This window comes from Mchenga conophoros, linkage group LG11, assembly GCF_057382185.1.
Source record: "Mchenga conophoros isolate Kocher_MC1m ecotype Shallow Benthic linkage group LG11, M_conophoros_male_GT1.1, whole genome shotgun sequence".
NCBI lineage: Eukaryota > Metazoa > Chordata > Actinopteri > Cichliformes > Cichlidae > Mchenga > Mchenga conophoros.
In genome coordinates, this window is record NC_140536.1 from 37,846,841 (window position 1) to 37,868,552 (window position 21,712).

The following is a 21,712-nucleotide window of genomic DNA, read 5'->3' on the forward strand; positions in this document are numbered from 1 at the left end:
AGCCACAGGAGCAGGAGGAGGTGGAAGAGGAGGAGGATGAAGATGAAGCTGTGTGTCCGTACGCTCGCAGCTGATCTCAGTTCAGTCCGTCTGAGCTGAGCGGAAACTTTGGATGCTTTTCTCGCTCTGGAGCTTCTTCTTCTTCTTCTTCTTCTTCATGAACATCTGAGCAGGTAAAAACTCAGAGAGCTTCGTCTTTCACAGCCTTTACTCATCATTCCTTTATTGTTTATGTCTCCACTCTGACTTCCTGCCTGATTCTTTAACCTTTATGATGACAGAGAGGTGATTAAAGCTGGATTCACTCCAGCACTCTGAGCATCTCAGGGTCAAAGCACTCTCCTCTTCTCCTCTTCATGTCTTTAGTCTCACGGAGGATGGATGGGTGAGGGGTGGATGGGTGAGGGATGCATAGGTGAGGGGTGGATGGGTGAGGGATGCATAGGTGAGGGGTGGATGGGTGAGGGATGCAGTCTTGTTTTCTTTTGCTTTGTTCTTCAGTTGTATTAATTATGGGGTAAATGTAAATGTTGGAGTGCTCCTATTGGCTGAGTGTGTTTCAGATATGTGGAAATGAGCCCACGTAATTTACTGAGTCCCGTGGACATGAAAGGACTGGGCCTTTATTTTGAAATGAGATTGAGTGTTAGTGTTTCTTTGTGAGAAACAGCACAGGTGTTGATTTATGACCCCACAGTGAGCTCCGTGACTGTCTGTGGATTTTTCACGGGTACTTTGAAAAGCAGGAGAAGCTTCGGTAGCGCTGACGTTTCCTCGCAGCCAGTGAAGCTCTGACTGGAGACGGATGTTTGTCCTTAATCGCTTTGTGTGTTTGGCTCATTAATCAATATGATGGATCATTATTATTCATAAATGTGAACCACGCACAGAGAGACGAGTTATTCATTATTATCCCTGCAGATGAAAAACTTCTCAGCTCGAACTGATCGATAAAGCATCGGTTATGATCTATTCTCCGAGAATGAAGGATATTCGTACTTTGGTATCATGTATGGTTCTCGGTGTTTATTGATCAGAGCATCGATGCTTTGTGAATCCGTCTCCACCTGTGGTGACGTCACAGTGACCTCAGCAGCACCTTCCTGTCAGTTTTTTTGAATTTGTGCTTCGTTTATGAATCTTTGTGATAGTTTGTTGTTTATTTCCAGAGTCGTTTAAAAAAAACAGTTTTTGTTTCTTTCTTTGTTTTTTTTTTTTGTCATTTTGCTTCTTTTTACAATATTTTTCTTTTTTCTACTTTTAACCTGTTTAGTTTCTGTCTGTTAGTTTTTTAATCATCATTTTTTAGGCCCTTTATGCACCTTTGTGTTTTCTTTTCACCTGTTTGTTTCTTTTTGTGATCATTTTACATGTTTTTAATAACTTCCGGTCTCAACATTTTACAACTTTTTTTCAGTTTTCATTCATTTTACATCCAATTTTGCACACATGACCACTCCCCCCCCTTCACGTCTCTCTGAGATCACTATTTGACTCTTTTGTGATCGTTTTGCATGTCTTCTCGGTTTATTAGTTAGCTTTTGTGCATCTGTTAGTTTGGTGTCTCCGTTTGGGCATCCCCTCTGTGTCCATGTTGCTTAATGTTTTGGGCCCTTTTGCATCTTTTTCTAACCCCTGTGTAATCTATGTTGTGGCCACTGTGTCTCACGTGTTCTTTCTTTCTATTTGAGAACATTTTTTAAAAATCTATTCTTGTTTTCTTATAGATGCTTAGTTTAGGTTTGCAAAATCAGATACTCATAAATCCCAGCATCTTTTTCTTTTCCGTGTAGCCAATCAGTTTAAAGTCACAGGGGTCATGTGACTCCCTGGTCCTGGTTGCTGCCTGTTAGTGGACGGTGAGGACCTGTTTTGCATTCAGAGACCTCTGTGCAGCACATGAGCCAGAGGTTGGGAAACATTTGTAATATTTGCTTTGAAGTTGGGCTGATTTGCAGACGTGTGGGGTGATGAGATGAAGAAGAGCGATAACGCTCAGGGAGGAGATGTAAAAGGTGCAGCTTTGATAAAAACCCGTGAAACACGAGCAGATAAACCTGTGCCGCAGCTGCATAATCGGACATTAAATTCAGCTAAAAATACCTGGTGCCATGTCTTTGAACGCCTCGCAGGGCCTCAGGCCGCCGAGCCCGCTCTGCTCACATCCTCAAGATTACTTGATTATTTTTACAGGATTAGAAAAGTTCAAAGTTACAAACGTTCTTTTTCCTAAGCTTGTTGAAAGAGTTTTGGACCACGTTTCATTCAGCTTCACTTTCACGCTCAGCTCTCTCGTCACCACACAGACCGGCACAGCGTCCTCACCACTGCAGAAATCCTCTCACTCTGCTCAACATACTAAACTCCTCCACTCGGCCCAGTAACTCCTTCTCTGCCCGGACTCCGCGCTCTCCCACCTCACAGCATGACCTCAAACCAGCCCAGTGTCAGCTGGAGGTTGGAGAGAGGCGACCCTGAGACAGTCGTCGTGCACGCACGCCGCCCTGCGGCCAGAAACTCCATGTTATCAACAGAATCTGTGACAAATTAAAAATACAAACAATGCCACATAAAATGAACAGAATTGATATAAAAAACACTTTAAAGGCCAGGGTTGTGTGTTGGCAGTCTGCAGGTGCACATCGCTGTCTCCATGTTGTAGCTGTATGCTGTCACCAGGGGGCAGCGTGAGCAAATGTGGAACTACCTGTGAGCTACTCTGGTTTTCGTAAAGACGCCACCTCTCCCCCGTCAGCTCATCCGCAAACATCTGAAACAGGTTACAGGACAGGGCGGTTAAAGCGATCCGGAGCTTTTCAAACTATCGGCAAAGTTTTTATCCACACAGACAGCAGAGTCTAACAGCAGGAAGCACCGTGCTCTTTCAAAATAAAAGAATGAGTATTTAGAAGAAGAAGACGTTTTAGGGCTCATCTGATATTAGTGCCATGATTAATATTTCATCAGGTTTCATCTCTACTCCGTTATCTTCACACATATGTTACTCAATAAGTAAAAATCTGCTTTCTGGGTCGATTTGGAATTTGGGGGTGGAGCTTACAGAAAATTGAATTTTACCCTAAATGTAACTTCTTCTTTTTTTTTTTACAGGCTTTGTGTTTTATGTTTTTAGGGCAAAAAAATAGAGCAAAGTGTGTATTGTTCATTTTAATGTAAAGAAATCCAAGTTCAATAAGCTTCCATTGACAGAACACACGATGAATCGCTACATTAGTGTAATTTCAATAAAAAGTCTTATTTTCTTATGATTACAGCAGGTTTTTCAGAGATAGAAACGTTAAACTTTGCACATATTCTCATGTCTGCAGTGGTGCTGAGAGCAGGAACAGCTGGGTGTTTTATTGGAAGATATTTTCACACATGTGGAACTATGTAGAGCGCTGGACTCGATCCTTTAGTCCATGTTGGACAGCAGTGACCTGAGGTGAACCACAGCATCAGCACTGCGACGCTGATAACGAACAGCATCGTCACTTTTTAACTGCAAGAAGAAAGTGTTTGTGTGACGCAGCTGCTGTTTGCAGATGAATCCACGTTCTCAGGGAGTATTTGTGTCAGTGGGACAGGAGTCGCGGGCCACTCCCCCCGAGAAACCCCGCCCCCTTCATTTGTCCTTCTGCAGTGGCAGCACGTTTAGGCAGTTTTTCACAGCTTCACGCAGCACTGTGTTATTTATACAGCAGGTGATGATCACGGTGAGTCACTCTTCCTCTCCGTCACTATGCTGACAATCAGCTGATCACAGGATGCTGTGTGTTTCAGTCACAGAACAACAGAGACTCAGATTTGCTCTGGATGGAGCCATCTCCATGGCAACGCCCCCTGAGGCACATAGGTACTGTAGTAAAGTACTCTGTAGTACTTCTGTACTACAGTACCTTCCCCCCCCCCTTCAGCACAGAACAAAGACTATAGATGAAAGACGGACAAATGATTTGACTTCTCAGTTTTAGCCTTTTGGCCTTTACTGCTCAGTAACATCATTAGTTTCACTCTCGGAGCTCAGACTTCTTGGACTGTCCGTTAACACAATCAATATTACCTGTTACTGGTGAGATAATGTCATTAAAAATGTTTCCAACGGCTCCAACAGCTAAACACGGTCAAAGGTCCAGTTCAGGGATTCTGATTAGCTGAGGTGAAGCTGAGCAGACAGCGAGCAGCTACATCCTCCTGTGTCGCCATCAGTGTTGGTCAAGTTACTTGAAAAAAGTAATCAGTAACTAATTACTGATTACTTCCCCAAAAAAGTAATCCCGCTACTTTACTGATTACTTATTTTCAAAAGTAATTAATTACTTAGTTAGTTACTTTTTAAAAACACGATTTACAACCTGAGTAGGTGATAAAGTGATAGATCTTTCAGCCCGATTCTACTTTTTCTACATAATCCATCATACAAAATGTAATCAAATGGAAAAGTCTCTTTTTAAAACTTGTTTTATTAGTTTTAATCTTTTAACTTTATGCATCAAGCAAAAATTTAATTATATGCAACATTCTCTGACTGGAAGAAATTAGTTTAATATTTAAACCTATTTTCTGCACATAAAATAAAATATTTTTTGTGTTTACACTCAGTCTTTCAAATAGATGCAAGTAAAACACAGCAGAAAATAAATAAAGTCAAAGACTCAGCGGTCCTGTTGCTCTATTTTCACCTGTAAAGCAGGAGTGGGGTAGGCGGAGGTTTACCCTGGTGCAGGTGTGCCGCGGTCAGTGGAAGAATCCGCGAGTTTCTCTGTGAGTTTCCCATTACGTCGTAGCTACTCGGTGCTTGTTGGAAGTTTAGGGGTTTTTTCGCTGTAAAAAGAAGTTTTCTTCCCACGCACAGCGGACACTAATGTTTTTGTCACTTTTTATGGAATCAAACTCAAAGTAAGGTCAGTACTTCCACGCTTTAAACGCTGCACGCTCATACTCTCTCTGCACTCGATATGTGATCCATTGTTGATCTGCACACAGCTGTTGTCACTAACGTCGCACTCGCTTACGTCACTGTCATGAGACATTCTCGCAAAAAATCACGGTTTTAGTAACGCAGTAACGTAGGGTTGCCAACCGTCCCTTAAAAAACAGAATCGTCCCGTATTTAGAAACAAAAGTACACGTCCCGTATTGAGCTAATAAGGGACGCACTTTGTCCCGTAATACAGTGAGAATCAAAAGTAGTCTATAAATGTTAATGGAATTAACGCTTTGTTTGAAAACATAATTCCCAGCCCCTCTCCTGATTTGTGACCAATGAGCTGACAGCACACTTATGACAATTCAGATTACCGCTCATCTCATTGGTCGAGGAAAGGTCGCTTACGGAGAAAATACCGGAAGACAACAGATGACCACAACAAGAAGCATGGCCAACAGGGAAACAAACGCCGACACTGCGGTGCAAGTCTCGGACGACAGTACACCTAAAGCTGGGCAAACACTGTGCGATGTTTTCAGTCACGTTATTCAGCTCCTGCTCAAACTGCACGATTGACTCGCAGGGGTTAGAAGTTGGTAGGTCACGATGCAGGTCTCACACTATACCGCCCGATGCTCTGATGCGACCTGAGTGCTCACACTGTGCCTCCATAACATGAAGGTTATAACAGAAATTCTGTCGCTCGCTCTCTCTGTCTTTCACTCACACAGACACACCACCATCAACTTTGCTAAATTGCTAATGAAAAACATGATCAGGCAGCTGTGATTGAGCAGCAGTGTAAATCCAACTATTTTCACGGTTGTTGTGGTCGTGATCATTTTGTGATGCCACATCGAAAAGGCTCGGATGAGCTTTCCAAAGTTCTACAAGTTGTGCCTCCATCGCTTGTGTCCAGATCACACGCTGCACAGCCGTGCTGCTCCGTCTTTTACACCAACGTTTACGTGTTTGCGCGCGAGCAGTGTGAGCGGCTGTGATGAGACCCTCACGAGCGATTGATGATCGGGAGCTGGTCGTGAGGTGTTAATCGCTTCTCGTTACCCCACGTATACTACACGACGCACGATGAAGATCACTCAAAAATCGGCTCAAAATGGGCCAAAAACCGCACAGTGTAAGCCCAGCATTAGAGCAGCAATGTTTGTTCCCCTCAGAGAAAGGGAAGAATGGGAAAAGGAAAACACCTGGCTGGAAAAAGTTAATATGGGCATGTGCAGTGAATATCAGCGCTATGTGGCCAGAAGTGTGATAATATAATTTATTTTGTGTAATAAACAACTGCAAGGATAGATGATTACAACAAATACATGACTAATACATAAAAGTAATACATAGATGAATAATGATGATGAGTTATGATGCGTAATCATGGGAACAAGTGGGTTTACAAACAGGAGCAGCTGATTAGCATTAGAAAAGCTGAAATAATACCTCAACTGAAGCCAATTGTACTAAATGCACTAAATGTGCACAGTTACAAGAATATTTTTCTTTCTATTGTTTTCTATTATTTTAAGTTAAGCAGGACAGAGTTCTTTTAAAGAAAGATTTACTTATATTCTCAAAAGTTAAGCATGACAGGCTTCTGTTTAAGAAGGAGACCTGTTTTACTGTGTTAATGTTGTCATTTTGAGCTAGAAATAAATGGCTAAATGATCATTTGTTTCACATGTGTTCATATCACAAAGAATACACATCTACTTAAATCAAATTCAAGTCAAAGGGTTAAAAAAAATAATTTCACACACAAAAAAAGAGCTAGAAAATTCACCACACTGGGAAGGGTGAAGACAACTGGGTTGCCCGGCCCTGGCCACGAGGTGTCCCTTATTTATTTTTCAGGGAGTTGGCAACCCTACAGTAACGCAGCGTTCCTACGGGAAAGTAACGGTAATCTAATTACCGTTTTTGCAATAGTAATCCCTTACTTTACTCGTTACTTGAAAAAAGTAATCAGATTGCAGTAACGCGTTACAAGTAACGCGTTACTGCCCATCTCTGGTCGCCATCCAGCTGACAGTCAAAGTTTAAGACTTTTTGAGATTTAAACAGGTGAGTTCTAAAACCCTTCTTACCCCGTACAGGTGTTATGGAGGGAGAAATGATATATAGAGAGCAAACAGTTTGTGTTTCAGGCTGGAAACATGATTATTTCTGCTGTAAAGTTTTAACATTGGAGTCTGGTGGACTGACTCACTGCTGCCTCTGCTGGACGTCAGAGGAACTGCAGCCTTTTGTGTCTATTAAAAAATAATGCATTTCACTAGCAATCAGCCAATCACAGAGCCTCACATGCTGGTCATTTCTGGGTCATTTTCACCTGTACTCGAGGATCAAAATGTAAATCACAGCTGTGGGGATACAGTAGGTCGATTGGAAAATCCAAATTGCCACTAGGTGTGAATGCGGGAGAGAATGTGAGCGCGAATGGTTGTTTGTCCCTGTGTGTTGGCCCTGCGACAGACTGGCGACCTGTCCAGGGTGTACCCCGCCTCTCGCCCTATGACAGCTGGGATAGGCTCCAGCGCCCCCCGCGACCCTGAAAAAAGGATAAGCGGAAGCGAATGGATGGATGGATGGATATCGACACTTTGTGTTAAACTTCAACACGAGAACATTTCGATTCAGAGCCGGTGAAGCTGCACAACTCTCAGGAAACACATTAACACTGATCCGGTCGACGTGTAAGCAGCCATCAGTTTGTTTGCTTTGTGCTGCTGGTGGAGACAAACTGCTACAACTCAGGAACACGCTGAATGGAGCTGATCGGGCCTGTTTAACCAGTGTGAACACAGAGCTAACAGTGAAAAACGCATGAACTCTGAGCAGCTGTCCTGTTTTTCCATCCTGCCCCGAATGCGGCTTAATGCGCCGCAGTCATGAATCACAACAACTGAATATTGAACAGCACGAAGTGGCCCATTCATTCCAATTCAGTCCAATTAAAGTCGCTAACCCAGAGTTCACTCGCTCATCCCTGAGCTCCGGCTGCTCTCAGCCATTCAGCTTCAGGTTAACATGTTTGTTTGCTTATTGACAAAATAAAGGGGAAAAAAGTACTGTACTGTGCAAAAGTCATGAGCCGCCTTATAAGTATTTTTCTCCACTGGTGGTTAACAGGTTAACAGGACTTTCAAAATAAAAGCACAGGGATTCTTCTCTTCCCTGGCGTTTAAAATCGCCGTCTTCATGGATTATTTATCCCCATCACCTCCATCACTGATTTTCTGAACTCAGCAGAGTAGTCGTGTCCAAATTCATGGGCTGCATCCTCCTGAGGACCCGGCCTTCGCAGTCTACGTGGCCGGGTCCTCAGAAGGTCGGGTAGGCTGGAAGTAAACGGCTGTGAAATTGGACGGTCTAGCCTACAGATCTGTGTCACCGCTGTCTCGGTGGAGTTTAATAAACTCGGCCGTCTGCTCCTCGATATCTAAAATATAACAGGACACTGGGGTAAATTCTCGACCGACTCACACTTCTGTTTAATCAGCTTTCTGTTTGACGTTTATTCAGCTGTGTGAAAATCACCCGATGGATTAATAACGTTTAATCTAATCTAATAACTTTAATCTCAGCCAAACTGATTTACTCACGAACAAATAAAACACTGAGAAAAGCCCAACAATAACATTTTTAGGTTGTCTAAGTGACTTATATATCACGTTTAACCTGAGAAGCGAAAGTCCGCGGTGATCTGAACATGATGTGCCGGGAGTTGTGCCGTTCTCTGCGGCTCCAGTGACCCTCGAGCTCCCGGCTAGCTATCGAGCTGGTGGGTAGAAGACGTCTCTGAAAACGTCGAAGCACTTTTGCAAATATGGGATATCTTGATAAACTGAGCAGATATTTGATGTTTGCACAGCTACTTTCTCACCTGAAAATGTGTTAAAAGTTTATTTTGTGACCCAGAAAGATTAGTAAGAGTAATTTTAAAACTTAGTAGCGGCCGCCATTGTTGGAAACTGGAGTTTGGCTGGGCCGCGCTATGAATTCTGGGATATGGTAGGCCACGAAGGACACACCCGACCCATCCTTCAAATTCGGGGAAAAGGAGGACGCATTTGTCGGCTGCATTCGGAGGAGTCTACGAATTTGGACAGCCTTCGTCACGTCGCTGTGACGTAATCGCTCTACAAATGCGTCCTCAGGAGGATGCAGCCCATGAATTTGGACTCCCCCAGTTTCTCGTCTTTCTGGTCTCATCTGTACTCATATATGTCCATATACATGAAGTTAATATTTCCACTTTTAAAGGGTTAAAAGTCACCATTTGGAGGTTGTAAGGCTTTGTGGTTGAATCACACCTGATGTCAGTGTGTGTGTTTGTGAAATCTGGCATTAAACTCAGTGAAGTCTAGAAACACATCAGTTTGGGTTCATAGCTGCTACCTTGAACAGCTGTTTCCTTGGTTACCATGGTAACGCGGGCCCAGATAAGTGTTCTACAGACAAAAAAAGTCTTTCTGTTGAAATATTTTAGTTTCGAAGATGTGATGAAAAATGCATCCATGAACATCAGCACGGCTTTTTCATCACTTTTTAAAGTTTCACTGTACGAGTGGAGGACCTGAGCTTTCAGAGCAGGACTGGACCAGCTGAGACCAGCTGATAGGACCAGCTGATAGGACCAGCTGAGACCAGCTGATAGGACCAGCTGATAACGAGTTGATAGCATTTGAATCAGGAGAAAAGTGTAAGTTTCTTGATCTTTGAAACATAATGAATGATGAGCCTGTTAGAGGTTATTGCTGCAGAAACGTGCTTGGCTGTCGTGTTCTCTCTGTGCTCTGCTTGAAGCGCTCGCACTTTTTATTCTTCTGCACAAACACTTTGTTTGCTCATCGCCGAGCTGAAACCCGCTACGTTACGGCATCAGCGAGCGGAGCCTCTGAATGACATGAATTAATAACTGTAGTGTTGCAGCTGCACAGGGATCTGTGTGATGTGATTTTCATGAGCGTCTCTTTAATCTGTTGTTGGATGTCATCGCGCTGCGAGCCTCAGCAGGTGGGAGGATTCATCCGCCGCTTGACTGAGCAGCTGAAGCTGCATCCACCTGCACACCTCGCTGTGACACTTACAGAGGAGTGTCTGCAGGTCAGAGACACGAAGCAAGAACAGAGATGCGTTCCTCCCCTACAAACACGCTAACTCTTAACTGATTAGCTTCCATGTTCAGTCACATACCTACGCCCGTCACACCCTCACTTCATTAGTGCATCACTTCATCATGACCCTCAGCGAATGAGGACATCCACACCTACAGCCTGTGTTTGAATCATCCTCTGCAGCGTCTGCAGCCTCACTCATCTGCTGTCATGCTTCCAGTATCTCTGCATCACATGCAAGGCGAACTTTAGTGTTGGTGTTCTGATGCAGCAGCTACAGCAGGTTCATCAGGCAGCAGGCTGTGTTTGTTGTCTTCTACTTTTTTAAAACTTTTTTTTACGTCCTTTAAAGTTCCATAAATGAAGCTCACAGCTACATAAAGTTCTCAGGTAGCTCAAGATACTCCAAAGGTCCTCTTTAGCATCATATTAATGGTAATAATAATAAAGTTTATTTGAATAGCTCTTAGCAAAATTAGTGTTACACATACATCACTTAAAAGACTCGAGTGCCACATCAAGAGGTCAAGAGGCCATAAAAACGGCTAAACTGGAGTATAAAAACACAGTTGAAATAAAATTCACCACAGGGGACCTCCACTCAGCCTGGCAGGGCCTCAAAACCATGGCCTCTGTGAATACTGCGGTCACCACCCAACACCCAACCACCCAGGTGGAGGGCAGCAACCCCTCCTCCCTCCCTGACGACCTCAACGCTTTCTACACCAGCTTTGTGACGGACAACATCACCCAGCTTGAGGAGTCCAGATCCACTCAAACCTGGCAGCTCTGCACTCACCTCCAGGACGGAGGACGTGGTGAGAGCCCTCAGGAGGACCAGGGAGAGGAGCTCACCCGGCCCTGACAACATCAGCAGTCGAGTTGTGAGGCACTGTGCAGGGCAACTAGGAAGTGTGTTCGGAGTCTATTTCAACCCTCAGTTAACAGTCACACCGTCCCCCAGCTGTGGAAACACTCCACAGTCATCCTCATCTCCAAAAGAAACAACCCAAAGTCTCCTCCATCACCTCCCTGGTGATGAAAGCCATGGAGAAGATCATAAAACAGCACATCGTAAGAGCAACTGACCCCCTGATGGACCCACTCCAGTTTGCTTACCGTGCACGCAGAGGTGTTGATGATGCAAAAATCTTCATCTTGGACTCCATCCACAAACATCTGGAGCTCCCTGACTCCTCCACCAGACTTCTGTTTGCTGATTTCTCATCAGCGTTCATCACTCTGCAGCCTCACATCCTGGCCACTAAACTTTCCTCCCGATTTCACCTGGATGATCAGCTGATCCTGTGGATATTGGACCAACAGGACTCAGAAAGTTCGGGTCAACAACTCTCTCCGGTCTCTGTTCCACCTCCACTGGCTCCCCCCAGGGCTGTGTGCTCTCCCCCCTGCTCTTCATCCTCTACACTGATGACTGCAGATCCACACAGCCCAGCTGTCACCTGGTGAAATATGCTGACGACTCAGTTCTCCTGTCACTGCTGTCAGGCCCTCACAGCACCACGGGCCCACTCTGCAGGAGTTTGTAGAGTGGTGTGACAGCTCCAAACTTGAACTGAACGTGAGCAAAACCAAAGAGATGGTGGTGACCTTCTCCAGTAGGCAGAGGGATCTGGCTGCTTCAGTCACCACCACCATCCACGGAAAGCCAGTGGAGGTAGCTGAGGAGTACAAATACCTGGGAACCATCTTTGACAACCTCCTGAAATTCTCTGCCAACACAGAGGAGAATCTCAGGAGGTGCCACCAACGGCTACACCTCCTTAGGAAACTCAACTCCTTTGGAGTCAGCACACCCATCATGATGACTTTTTACTACACCTTCCTGGGAAGGTGTTTAACAGCGATCTAGGCTCTGAGAGGTTGCTGTTGGCTGATGAGCCTGCAGTTTGTCACCACGCTGTCATGCTGGGTTTTGTTCTGTTGGCTTTTTCGAGTTTTCTCGTTATGTCTGAGAGTTTTAGTTTGATTTCATTGTTTGTTTGCAGTGAGAGGAAGGAGAGTCCACATGAAACACTTTCATGGCACCTGCACCAGAAAGCTGAACTCAGTTCTGCTCAATATTAATTTAATGTCATCACAAAATGCTACTAATGTTACAGTTGGGCATACACCCCACAAAAATATCACTTAGAGACTTTTACCTTGAGACAGTGTTGCTGCTCTTCTGATGGAAGTTTAATTGTTGATCTGCAGTTCTTCTTCTTTCTTGGTCAGAGAGAAATCTTTGTTTGGTTCAGTGCGTGAGGTGCAAATGTGAAGAGTTAATATTGTGCTTTCATTCATGTTCTGGTGTTTATTAGTTTAACCTGTCCAGTGTCTCCTGTACCTTCTTGTCAAGTGTCTGTCTTCGTGTCAGCTGTTTCACTGTTAACTCTCTTCATCTTTTCTTCTTTGTCCTTAGATTTGCTTCCTTCGTTTTGTTTCACCCGTGCCTTGTTTCCCCAATCAGCCCTCAGTGTGTGTGCGTGTTACTGTGTGTGTGAGTCCCGTCACTCCTTTGTGCATCGCACAGCATCTGTTACCCCCCTGTGAGCGAGTTCAGATGTTTGTTCCCTTTTGAAATCAGCCACAATAAAATTCTCTGTTTGTCATACACTGTGTCAGAGTTTGCATTTGTGTTCTCATTTTGCATTACATGACACACACACACACACACACACACACACACACACACACACACACACACACACACACACACACACACACACACAGGACAAATTTAGAACCAGCAATTAATATTACAATAGATGGGATAGGCTCCAGCCCCAAGCAAGCCTGAATTCCATAAGAGGTTAAGAAAATGGATGGATGCATGGATGGATGCATGGGTGGATGCATGGATGAATGGATGATGGATGGATGGATGACGGATGGATGGATGGATGCATGGATGGATGGATGGATGCATGGGTGGATGGATGGATGGATGGATGATGGATGGATGGATGCATGGATGAATGGATGGATGGATGCATGGATGGATGGATGAATGGATGAATGGATGATGGATGCATGGATGCATGGATGGATGCATGGATGAATGGATGATGGATGCATGGATGGATGCATGGATGGATGGATGGATGGATGCATGGATGGATGGATGGATGAATGGATGATGGATGGATGGATGCATGGATGAATGGATGGATGGATGCATGGATGGATGGATGGATGAATGGATGATGGATGGATGGATGCATGGATGAATGGATGGATGGATGCATGGATGGATGGATGAATGGATGAATGGATGATGGATGCATGGATGCATGGATGGATGCATGGATGAATGGATGATGGATGCATGGATGGATGGATGGATGGATGCATGGGTGGATGGATGGATGGATGCATGGATGGATGGATGGATGCATGGATGCATGGATGGATGGATGCATGGATGGATGGATGGATGGATGCATGGATGAATGGATGATGGATGCATGGATGGATGGATGGGTGGATGCATGGATGAATGGATGGATGCATGGATGGATGGATGGATGGATGGATGGATGGATGACGGATGGATGCATGGATGGATGGATGGATGGATGGATGGATGGCGCGTCACAACGTGCAGCGACATGTTTGTCTCATTAGATGTTTTTGCTCTGACGTTTCCTGCGTTTCATAAATTCAGCTGCTGTGTGTGTTACAAATATCAGGTAAAGTTTGAGCTCCTAAAAACTCTCTGTGTGGAGTTTGACTGACAGTGAAGGCAACATTACGGTGACACTGTGTGTGCCAAATGTGGCGATACATTAAAAAGAAAGAAAAGAAAGAGTGAAGCGGGTCAAAGGTCATTTTTGACTCCGGGGTCTCTGCGAGCTGCAGCTCATTAAATCAGACTGAGCAGAGACAGTGACAGGTTCACTGAAAAGCAGAAACAATATGGAGCTGAGGTTTGTTTTATCTGGAGGACGGCGAGAAGCACATCATGACATCACCTCATGTGTGACTTCTAACCATGTAATGCTCGTCGTGCAGCGAGCTGCAGGAATTTATGAAGAACACGTCCAAATGCAGTAATCACGAGAGAGACAGTGATTCAAAAAGTGTGACAAAAACTGAACTGAGTGTCTCTGAGCTGTGTCTGCTCACATCTTGTTATTTGACTTTTTGCATTTGCTTTTTATTTATGGTTTTATTTATATCTGATTTATTTTCATTGTTTAGGTTGTACGGCACTTTGTGTCAGCCGTGTTGTTTTATGAATAAATATGGAAGGATGATGTAACAGCGATGCTGACTGATTTTGTGGGAGGAGCTGAACAGCTCAAAAGAAGCATCGTCTACCTGAAAGACAAATTAAAGGCATAAACACACATAATAAGACATACAGTTGGTAAATTACATTGACTGTGTTTAGAGGAAGCAGATGTTTACTGCAACAGGTCATACGGTTACTGGTTTTTCTTATTAATTAATATGAATGTTCTGAATTCTTCTTCACAAAAAGGCTTATTCCTGTTTGTTTCTTTCACAATAAAACACATATGCACAGTATGAATGCTGTACAAATGACTCACAGAAGGCCATCAAAGAAATTTATGACAGATTCTAGTTTACTCCTTATGAACTAGGTGACAGGAAGTACAAACATTTTCACACAGATGTGCCAGCTGTGTTAACTCCTCCATGTTCACAGTGTCCACTAGCTTTCACGCACCTACACCCACACCTACATATACATGTGTTTTATGGGGATGCACCCTCACTGAGTGAGGCTCACAGGAGCTGAACACTGTGACAACAGGGAAGTAGTTTCTCTTGTAACTTTGATTTATTATTAAAGATAAGCTGTTTGCTCAATGAAACACAGATCTGTGTTGTTGTCATCCAGGCTGACGTTTGGGGCTTCTGCTTGGAGCTATTTTCAGTTATGCATGTAACTGTGGGGTGCAGCTGTGGTCGTAGCTTTTAATCCACACCAATCAGTGACTGGGATCAGCAGGGTGCTGATGTTACTGTGCGTTGATCAGCAGGTATCTGTGTCTGCGTGAGAATGATAACTACAGCCAGTTATCATGGCGGCAAAAAGGAAGTGAGATGTATCGTTGGTTTCAGAAATGTGATTTCAGACTTGTTTAGATGCTTTGGGCTGGTTTTGGACTTGTCTTCAGACATTTTTATTCTTTTGTGTTCTTTAAAACAGAACTTAAAGTTATTCTGTAAACGTGTGTTCTGTCTCGGTGTGGTCCCAGTTTGGCCTTCGCGATGGTTCTGACTGGTGGAAGGCTCAGTGTAGGTCAGTCTGTGTGGTGCAGGGCGTTTGTTCTCCAGCAGCATGGTGTTGAGTGAAGAATTCTCCTTCGTGGTTTTAGTGATAAGAATCTTAATAGCTCTATAAAAAGACTCATAAGCAGCCTTTGATTGGTCTATTATAAACTCCATTGATTGGTAGAACATGATCTCCTCCACAGAAAGAACAGATCTGTGTCCTGTTTCTGAAACATCCATCGTTCCTCAGGGCTGTAACCTGAGCCAGCTGTGTAAGGAGAATATCTTATATTTTTATTAGAGGATAAGTGTAACTTCCTCCTGTGAAGTGCTTCGGATACCAAAACCTCGCTCTGCCCGGGGTTAATCAGATCAACCCGAGTGCTGCTGATGGGATAATGGAGGGAGGTGATGGAGTGATTGGTTGGGAGTCGAGGTGGAGATACGATCACTCTGTCCTGACCCAACAGAAAGGGCTTCCTGTCAGGGCGGAGTTTATCTGCCAGCAGGAGACAATGGGGCTGAAGATCAGAGTGCTCATTAATATATATATATATATATATGTGTGTGTACACACACACACACACACACACACACACACACACACACACACACACACACACACACACACACATATACAGGGAGTGCAGAATTATTAGGCAAATGAGTATTTTGTCCACATCATCCTCTTCATGCATGTATATATATATATACACACATACAGTACATACATACATACATATACATATATACAATATTTTTATTAATAGAGATTTCACTACTGAGGTTAAACATGATATATATATAAGTCACTTAGATCACTTCTAAATGTTAATGTTTGGTTTATTTCAGTGTTTTATTTGTTCCTGAGTAAACCGGTTTGGCTGTGATTAAAGTGAAGCTTCATAACATATTACTCACAGTTAAATTAAGAGGGGACGGCAGTAAAAACTCCGGACCCGTGACATCATCAAGTACGCTGAAGTTCCAATTGTACAAATCACGAGTCCGTGCTCGCGTTCCTGGCACGTCCGGTCTCGCTGAGAATGCGAGTACGCAGCTTAGCTCGTTGCAACATGGCAACTGCCTCAACGCTACCCGAAACTGAACCTCCCCCACCCTCATTCAGATCTGGCGTTTGGAATTATTTTGGTTTTCATGTGACGTATGACCCTGAAGGTAAGCGCGTCATGGACTAAAGTAAAACAGTATGTTGGATGTGCCACGCAATGCTCAATTGGTGGGAACTAGTGTGTTAGCGCAGTTAGCTCGTTAACGTGTTGCACAGGGCAATACGCTGTAACTCGTTAACGGAGATTTGCCGTGTTGTGGCGTTAACGTCATTTCAGATTAACGCTGACAGCACTAGTGGGAACACAACGAATATGACTGCACATTTACTCTGACATCATCCTAGTGCAAAGACAAGTGGAAGCAGACAAAAACAACAAGCACGCATGCTACAAACTTTACCCGAGTCATTTAGACAGCCGTTAGCACAGGATTCTCCTTATGGGGACCTGATATGTTTAATATGCTGCTGAGAATATAGCCCAGAAGAAGCGTATAGTAGAGCTTTTATTTTGGAAAGAGACATTTCTCTGTAATAAACTCTCTTTTCCAAAGATGAGCGATTCCTCCATCAGATTTATTTATTTTTTTTATTTTGTTGTTTCAGCAACATTAAATTTAAAAACTGTACTTTTGAGTTAAAATATATATTTATAATTTTAATAAATGACAAATTAAAAAGGCATGAACATTTTTTGTATCGAAAAAATATCGAACCGAACCGTGAATTTTGTGTATTGTTGCAGCCCTAGTAATTAGAGACAGGATGCGAGGCTCCTCACAGCAGCAGAGATATAAAAGCAGGTCTCTAATAATCAAATTAAGCAACTCAATCAGAGCAGTGTCACGGAGAGAGGGTCAGTTATCACGCACAGCGAGTCCAGACGTGCGAATTAATTATGTGAACATCGTTTTGAACGTAATTTTTTCTACACTGTATAATTAGATTGTGCTGGATGAATAGGAGTTATTTCATCAAATACAATTAAATGCATGTAATGAATAAAATCATATTATTATTCCGATTTAATTAGCACCAGTTCAGCAGACTCGCTCTGGCGGCTGGTTGCATTCATTCCACTCTGACAGGGAGGATTTCCATGCAATTATGATATGTAAATCAGTGATGAAATGAAATCACTCAGAGGCTGGGAAATGTCTTGTAAAGTTATTATAAAGTTCTCCTGTCTGTCATAAAGACCTGGAATAATTATTGTTACGTGTTGCTGCTGCGGCTCAGAGCCTCCGTGGCTGCAGTTCCTCTGACGTCCACTAGATGATCAGAAGTCTGACATCAATGAGAAAACATCCATCTCACCTCCACCCACAACACAAAGTCCTCACAGTTCATCCCCCAATTTACACAAGTTCACAAAATCCGTTCACAGCTAATTTAAGTGAACAGAACAAAGTATTATTGCTTCTTTCAGTTAATCCTGCGGCTTTACGCATGAGCTGGAGTCTCTGAAAGGTGTTTTTTCTGGGTGGTGTCACACAAGGCACAATCGCAGGTCCTCGAGTGGTTTAAGTGCTTTTCCACACGCCTCCGTCCTTACTACTCATCTCCACTTCCTGATTCACTCCCTGTCCTCCATCTGTCCTCCTCTCTTTCATTTTTCATTATCGGCTCCTCAAACACTTCTTTTCTTTTAAATGAGTAACTGTAGGACTTCATGATGGCCGCCGCAGTGTTTTGCAGTTATTGGCATGTTCTTCTATTTTTGTTGTTTTATGGTGGTCAGCTGGTCGGTGTGTCGCTGCCAACCGGGGAAAGAATAAAAACAAGAACCAATATTTTAAGACCAAATATAATTGCATAAACTAATCTGAATGAAAAACATAACTCTCCTGTGTTTAATCAGGTTCCATGGTTCTTCCATTGGAGATGCTTCTGTCTAGACTCCAGTAGGGCTGGGCGATATGGCCTAAAATCCATATCGCGGTATAATTTGAAGCACGTGCGGTAACAATATATATCACGATATATTCTTTTCTTCTGTATAACGTATTTTCCACACTATAAGGACTTAAAATCCTTTAATTTTCTCAAAAATCGAGAGTGTTCCTTATGTATGAATTCTGGTTGTGCTTACTGACCTCGGACCGATTTTGGCTGCAGAAATCTGTTAAAAATGTTTTAGTGCAACTTTGGTAAGCAGCACTGCTTGATGGATGTCAGAGCATTACGGCTGCCGTAGTGAGGAGCTTCGCGGAGTAATCTGGGTCCAAAACTCCATCTGCTTCAGGTCCCAAAGTCAAACAACACAGAGTTAAAAACGGTCCAAATTCTTTCATCTTTAATAAAATCATCAGCGATGCTGCTTTACCAGGTGTAACAATTAAGTTTAACATCCATGAAAACAGAATGTATTAAATTTAACGGAGTTAGAAGTTAACAGGAAGTTAGCTCGCTAGTTTCCACCTAAACATTTCATATCAGAGATTTTTGAAACTAATTCAAACGTACAGCTCTGCTGTCACTTCTAACATAAAGACAGAAAACTAAACAGCAGTGGCGTTTGCAGGGTTACTGAAGTTGGACTAGCTGGTATATAATGTTGTGCTACGTGATTGCTAGCGACACAGCTATGTTAGCATAACATTAGCACAGTGAAGCTGGAGGATGAAGCCAACTTTTTTCCACTCGATAAAAGTTAACGTGAGGGATTCTGGTGGTCAGGGACAAATGCAATCGCATAGCAGGATGCTGTACACGGGGCAAACTTCAGCCTGGAGAACAACTGAGATTATTCATCCACAATACGAGGTTAGTTATTAATATACTGCAACAACATGGGAACAGAGCAGCTGCGAGAGAATTCAACATTAATGAATCGATGTTATGGAAGTGGAGGAAGCGCAGTTTTTGGCTTTCCCCATATTTCAAAAGTGCTTCACCTCTTTGCTGTGACTGTCGCCCGCCATCATTTGCAGATGATAATGGTTTTAGCCGCTGCGATGCTTTTGACATCATCAACATGCGCTATCCCGGTAGAGCGGTATAGTCAAAATCTCTATCGTTGGCCAAATTTATATAGTTTCTATCGTATATCATTTATATCGCCCACCCCTAACTTGTAGTCTCTTTTACTTTGGTCGTTCCTCTGCAGCGATGTGTATTTGTACTGTTGTAAAAGCTGAAATATCCCCTACTCCCTAAACGGGGTTACTGTAGGATTACAAGCTGGATGCTTGAAAGAATCTGCCTTAGAATTCCTTGCATCGGTTTGGTCCAATCAGCACAATCCAGTGGTGACCATTTTTAAACAGCTGGAAGCAAATGTTTGTGGAAAAACAGAATTTAATAAGCCTGCAGTGGCGATGATGTACGAATTCACAATACAAAAGCTGCATGAATCATATCCCTGGCTGTTAGCTTACTGCCCTTCAGAGGCTCATTGATGCTGAGCACCTGTTTGCTGCAGGAACTCGGGGTAGGTGCAATGATTGGCCATGTGATTGGCTCTTTCTGTCTTCCTGTTTCCACTGCGTGATCAGGAGGACTCGTGAGCTGGCATTTTGTTGAGTCTCATCATGCTCTTCACTGATATTGTAACTAGAGATGGACTGATCCGATATTACGTATCGGTATCGGTCCGATACTGACGTAAATTACTGGATCGGATATCGGAGAGAAATAAAACATGCAATTTGATCCATTAAATATCAAAAAAGCACCTCACAAAACTTGCGACACGGCGTAACTCGGATCATAACCGTAGCACGTTGAAGCAGTAGCAGTGGTATCGTGCCATCTCTAATTATAACAGTGGTGCTTGTTGTAAGTAGTTTTGAGAAGTTTCTGCCCTGGAGAGGATATTTGTGAGCCTGACAGCGGTCAGGACTGATTCTGGTCAGTACATGAATCGTTCGTGCAGTGAGAAATGGCTCGATGGTGACGGTTCAGACATGTCTTTGAGGCTGTCAGCGAAATGTACGCGGGGACTCTAAACTACCTAAACTAAAGGTGCTTAATGCTGCCTTTTCTGGAACTTTTCTGCTTCTCCTTCAGACTTCCTGTCCCGCCTCCACCATGAGTGACATCTACGAGTCCGCAGCCAACTCTCTGGGCTTGTTCAGCAGTCCCTGTCTCACCAAAGTGGAGCTCAGACTCACCTGTAAAGGGATCTCAGACCGGGACGCTCTGTCCAAACCCGACCCCTGCATTGTGCTCAACATGCAGTCCCACGGACAGTGGATGGAGGTAGGTGACCATGACAACCGCAGTGGTTTGTAATGGTTTTAATGGTGCGTTGTGCTGTTGTTTTGTACCTGTTTGCTAAAGCTTCAGATTGTTTTCGCATTAGTTTGGGGGTTTGTTTGAGTTTGAGATGCTGCGTCTCAAAAATCTCTTCACACATCAGCCAGTTCCTCAGCTGAGGTTGGAGAACGATTTCGAGTTTGGCTTCAGGTGAAGGTGAAGGTTGTTGCCTAGCAGCCGTCTCACAGTGAAGTAGTGAGGAACAGGTCGTCCATTTGTCCACGTTCACAGGCTGTCACCGTTTCTGTGACATTAGGAAGTAAAGCTCACGTCTGCGGCTTCTGTGCACACAAAGAGGGGGGTGTGTTACCATAGCAACCAAGAACCCAGCGCATTAAAAGAAGTGGTGATCGTTGTAAACCACGATCTCTATTCAAACCTGACCCTCTAGTTTATTTTAAAAGTTCATGTTAGCGCCTAAACATAAAACAATCATACATTTTTAAATAATAATAAGCAATTATGTGTGGAAAAAATAAATAAATTATGAAAATGTAAATAGTTGCTCTAAAGTTTTAGCTCATTTTTTGTCGGGAGACTAAAAAAAACATAAAAAGAAACATCAAATAAAAATGTGTTCATGTTACATATGCTGTCTGATGAAGTTTATAATTTAGAAAGCCACGAGGATGTTTCGGTCCTGTTCGGTGGGCAGACTCTCGGACCTCAGTGAGCTCGCAGGCTTTCTGCTTTGGAAACACTTGTTAGGATTGGGAGTGAGGATATCTAACACCTGAGGGTCATTAGTCGGAAGCAGGAATAGTAAAAATGACTCCGAGATGAAGAAGCTGCGTGCAGGAACACGAGGGCATTTTCCCTCTTTTGTTCTGCTCGTCGTTGCTGTGGACGGTTTGTGTCCAGCAGAGATGAGTGGATATTAGCATCTGTGTGGATTTTGTCCTCGCACATTATCATCTTTAATGTCAGTGCTGCTGATTAAAGGCACATCTGCTCCGAGTGCCTGCAGCGGGAGTGAAGCTCCGACAGGTCAGACCACCTTTTGTTTCTGCGCCTTCAGGCTGTGCTGAGCTCAAAGCCTGAAGCCTCGCTGAGTGCGTCCTGTAGGAG

At 43.5% G+C, this 21,712-nt stretch overlaps 1 protein-coding gene across 1 annotated transcript in view; it reads left to right on the plus strand.

Moving 5' to 3' along the window:
• Nucleotides 1–21,712, plus strand: part of cpne4a (copine IVa) — a 129,845-nt gene continuing 108,133 nt past the window's right edge. Inside the window, exons 1-2 of the mRNA XM_085292851.1 lie at nucleotides 1–173; nucleotides 20,396–20,587. Of these exons, the coding sequence (XP_085148977.1) occupies nucleotides 20,417–20,587 (171 nt within the window). The 5' untranslated portion in view covers nucleotides 1–173; nucleotides 20,396–20,416. The remainder of the gene's footprint in view (nucleotides 174–20,395; nucleotides 20,588–21,712) is intronic.